The sequence below is a fragment of the Plectropomus leopardus genome, unplaced genomic scaffold, assembly GCF_008729295.1.
Source record: "Plectropomus leopardus isolate mb unplaced genomic scaffold, YSFRI_Pleo_2.0 unplaced_scaffold12047, whole genome shotgun sequence".
NCBI classification, from domain to species: domain Eukaryota; kingdom Metazoa; phylum Chordata; class Actinopteri; order Perciformes; family Serranidae; genus Plectropomus; species Plectropomus leopardus.
Window position 1 is genome coordinate 1 of NW_024612779.1, and position 4,864 is coordinate 4,864.

Sequence of the window (4,864 nt, forward strand, 5' to 3'; positions counted from 1 at the left end):
GTGTGTGTGTGTGTGTGTGTGTGTGTGTGTGTGAGACGGCGGCCTCGTGATGAAGTTCAAATGAAAGAGCTCATTGAGCGCGCGGAGGTGTGTTCACGTGTGTCAGGAGAGTGAAGGTAAGGAGAGAGGGAAGGACGCGGGAGCACCGGGAGAGTAAAGGCCCCTCTGTGTTTCACAGGTCGGGCCCTCCGCCTCCGGCTCTCCGTCTGCACTGAGCCGGATTCATGAAAACTATAAACATGTCGCAGCTCACATCCTTCGCTCCTCATCATCACTTTCAAAGTTTCTGCTCATATTTTCGCGTGTTCGTGTTTTCTCCATCAGGTGATCGAGGTGAAGTTCGTGAAGCTGGACTTGGAGCCCGACACGTACTGTCGATACGACTATGTGGCCCTGTTTAACGGCGGCGAGAGGGACAACTCGCGGCGGATTGGGAAGTTCTGCGGAGACAGACCACCAGGGTGAGGTTACCATCGGAAATGTACGGTGGCCGACAAGAGCCAAACTGAGAAATGATGCTCAAAAACACGTACAAAAATCCAAAAAAAACCTGAGAGTTTAAGACATTTTTAGGATTTTAGGAAATTTCTTGGATTTTCGATAATTTCTAGGATTTTCTGACATTTCTCAGAATTCAGGATGTTTCGTGGATTTTAGGACATTTCTAAGATTTCAAGACGTTTCTAGAATTTGACGACGTTATTCGGAATTTAGGACATTTGTAAGGTTTTAGGACTTTTTTAGGATTTGAGGACATTTCTAGATTTGAGGATATTTCTAGGATTTGAGAAGTTTCGAGAGTGTTTCTAGTGTTTCAGGACATTTCAAAGATTTTAAGGCATCTCCAGGATTGTAGGACATTTCAAAGTTTTCAGGATATTTGTAGGATTTGAGGACATTTCTTGAATTTGACGACATTTCTCGGAATTTAGGACGTTTCTCGTATTATAGGACATTTGTAAGATTTTAGGACTTTTTTAGGATTTGAGGACATTTCTTGAATTTGAGGATGTTTCTCGAATTTTAAGGACGTTTCTAAGATTTCATGACATTTCTAGAATTTGACATTTGTCGGAATTTAGGACGTTTCTCGTATTATAGGACATTGGTAAGATTTTAGGACGTTTGTAAGATTTGAGCATGTTTCCAGAAGTTGACTATGTTACTAGGATTTTAGGACATTTTGAGGATTTTACGACATTTCTGGTTAAACAGGATCATGCAGACAACATCTCTGGTCGACTGCGGCTGACCGTTGGCTCTCGGTTTCAAAGGCTCAAAAACAAACACACTCGAATGGTCTCGCTCTCTCGGGCTGTAAATCGAGCTGTTCTTCGTAGCGTTCCCCTGAAGGTCTGAGGAACCTTCGCTGTGGTGACTGAACAGGCTGCATTTCGGAGTTTGTGTGCATTTGACTTTGTATCATTTCTGTATTTGCAGTTAACATATTTGTTTAAGCTTCCTGCAGCACATTACTGGATTTGGATTTTTGGATTTGTTTTCCACAGAAATATTCTGGGCCTTTGTAGTATGTTTTTTTTTTTTTTTCATTTTCATGACTTTTAGCTGCGTTTTCACATTTTTCTCCACTTTGTTTATCATTTTTTACGATTGTCATGTTTTTTTTCTCTACGTAGAACAATAGTGACAAATGGGAACGAGCTGCTTGTCCAGTTCGTCTCCGACCTCAGCATCACCTCAGACGGCTTCATGGCGCACTACAACAGCGTGCCTCGCGGGTCTCGGACGCCCACCGCCGGCGGAGACTTCATCTACGGACCTCAGACGACCTCAACGCCACAAAGATCAGCGGTGAAGCCGATCAAACCCACAAAACCACCAACCAAACCTAAACCAACCCTCAAACCCAAACCCACCCTAAAACCAGCCAAAAGACCGCTGGTGAAGAAACCGCCACCGCCACGCAAGCCTGCTGTCAAGCCCACGCCAAAACCCAAACCAGCTAAACCCACGCCGAAAGCGCCTGTGAAAAAACCCAAACCCACACCCAAACCGAAGATCGTTAAGCCGACGCGCAAACCGATCATCAAGGCGAAACCAACGCGTAAACCTGCACTGAAGACCAAACCCACCTTAAAACCTGTCAAACCAGCGAAACCAACCCCGAAAAGCAAAGCGAAACCAACCGCCAAACCCAAATTTAAACCCAAAGTGACGCCTAAACCTAAAGTCAGCAAGACGGTGACGAAGAAGCCTCTTGTGGGCAAGAAACGTGAGTAAATAACGATCTGCATTTTGCGAGTTTTAATGTGCACCTGTGCCTAAAACGTACGTGTTTTCTTCAGCTTTACCTCTGAACCCGCTGTGCACTCAAACCTGTAAGAGGACGGGAACTCTCCAGTCCAGCTTCTGTCCTCATGACTTTGGTGAGCAACATCAGCGCCTCCTCTCGTCCAGTGATTCCCAAACATTGTCCTCAAATGTCCATTCAGTGACATCTAACTGAAACTTCTCCATTTCTATGTTTTTAGGACAAGAATTTTAAGATTTTTATGAGATTTCAGGACATTTCAGGATATTTATATATACGTCTCTTGGATATTAACACGTTTCAGGGATTTTAGGACATTTCGAGGATTTTAGGACATTGCAATGATTTAAGACATTTCTAAGACTTCAGGACGTTTTTAGGAATTTTTGGGATCTTAGGACATTTCTAAGATTTTAGTACATTTCTAAGATTTTAGGAAATTTCTAGGATATTAGGAAGTTTATCAGATTTTAGCACATTTTTTAGGATTTTAGGACGTTTCTCAGATTTTAGGACGTTTCTAGGATTTCAGTTCATTTCTCTGATCTTCGGATGTCTTTAAGATTTTAGGACATTTTTAGGATTTCAAGACATTTCTAGAACTTTAAAATGTTTATAGGACATTTCCGGGATTTTAGAACATTTCTAGAATTTTAGTACATTTCTAGGATTTTAGGATATCAGGGGCTAAGCTAGGAGATAAGACCGAAGATAAGATAACCCTGTGTGAGTTGGGACCCTCAAAACTTCTGTGCTCAGACAACAAAAGCATAACTTTTTTAGACTGAATTCTTTAGTTTGACCGTAGTTGGCGTATAACTCAGTTTCCTGTGACGTTTTTCTCTCATACAGTGGTCACAGGTAAGGTTACAGCTGTGAGCCCTGGTGAGAGGGGCTCAGCCACAGCGGAGGTGTCTCTAATCAAGGTCTATAAGGCAGGACGCCTGAACATCACCAAATCAGGACCCATCATGTCCGTCACACTGACCTCCACCTGCAAGAAATGCCCCGGGCTCCTCCAAGGTACAGTACAGCGATCTGTATTTACAGCCTTTACTGCATATCAGACACACAACACGCAACATTTCTACTGACTAAAATACACCAACAGTGTCAACATTTGCACCAAGTAAAATGTACTCGTGTGTGCTGACAAACATGCAACTATTTCAACATTTGTACTGAGTAGATGCACCCAGAGCAGCAACATTTGCAGGAAAAATGCACACAGAGCAGCAAAACCTGTATAGACTAAAATGCATCTAGAGCAGCAACATTTTTACAGACTAAAATGCACTCACAGAAGCAGCAGTCGTACTGATTTTAATGCACCCAAAGCAATACTTTCATTGTCTGAAATGTTCCCATAGCAGCGACATTTTTAGCGACTAAAATGCAACCAGAGCCGCAACATTTGCAGAAAAAAATGCAAAACAGCAACTTTTGTACTGAATACAATGCAACAGTGACGTTTGTAACAAACTCAAATGCACCAACAGCAGCACCCTTTGATACTGACTAAAATGCACTCATAAAAGCAACATTTGCAGACAAAAATGCACCCAAAGCAGCAACATTTGTTCTGATTAAAATGCACCAACAGCAGCAACATTTGTACGTACTAAAATGCAAAAGCAACATTTGTACCAACTCAAATGCACCAACAGCAGCAACCTTTGTTACTGGCTAAAATGCACTCACAGGAGCAACAGTCAGACTGATTTAAATGCACCCAAAGCAACATTTGCAGACAAAAATGCACCCAAAGCAAAGTTTGCACTGACTTCAGTGCAAACTTTTAGGACAAAGGGATGTAAAAACAGCATTCAACACATATTTTTTTTCCTTCTCGTCCAGGACGGAACTACGTGTTGATGGGAAAAGTCGACGCTCAGGGCAGCGGCCATCTCAGCCCGTCCAGCTTCACTCTCCTCTATAAGCCCATCCACGCCAAAGCACTGGCCAACCTCGCACGCAAACCGTGCTGACATCACGGCCCAGCCCACCAATCAGACGGACAGCTCCGACTATCTCTCTGAACACATGTAACTTTACAAAAAGAGTGAAAATATTATGAGTAATATCCAAACTTAATTTTATACATAATGCAATGCTGTCATGAGAAATGATTCTTAAAAACATACATTAAAAAGCATTATATTTTGTATTTTGTATATAAATTATAATATTTCTGTGATAAAAATGCACATCAATAAACCGTGACTCTGGTACTTAAAGCTGTTTTACTCTTCTAGTTTTACTAATATTTAACGTTTGTAGATTGAGAAGGATTATTTCCAACTCACATGATTTCAATTTCCAATTTCCAATAACTCAGAGCGTTTTAAAGTCCAAAAGTCAACATTACCTGGATAAAAAATAGACGTAATAATGTACAAAATTCTCATTTCAAATTTATCTGACAGATTATTCACCAATCTATATTTGTTGCCGTTTACTTTTTAAAAACCATTTTCACTGCTGCGCCTTTGCACATGCAGACAGTAGCAGCACTAGAAATTACATTTATGTAAGAAAGTTGATTAAAAAAACAAAAACAACCTAATTTAACCTGATCCGTCAATTCAAAAA

General features: G+C 41.2%; 1 protein-coding gene across 1 annotated transcript; it reads left to right on the forward strand.

Annotated features, from left to right (window-relative positions):
* Window positions 1–324: 324 nt before the first annotated feature.
* Window positions 325–4,488, forward strand: LOC121963665 (procollagen C-endopeptidase enhancer 2-like; the record flags this gene model as incomplete). The annotated part of the gene is made up of 5 exons (XM_042513937.1): window positions 325–461; window positions 1,638–2,233; window positions 2,307–2,387; window positions 3,125–3,295; window positions 4,130–4,488. Coding segments are annotated over 5 exons (1,116 nt in total), but the record flags the coding sequence as incomplete, so codon positions are not given.
* Between the last annotated feature and the right edge of the window lie 376 nt (window positions 4,489–4,864).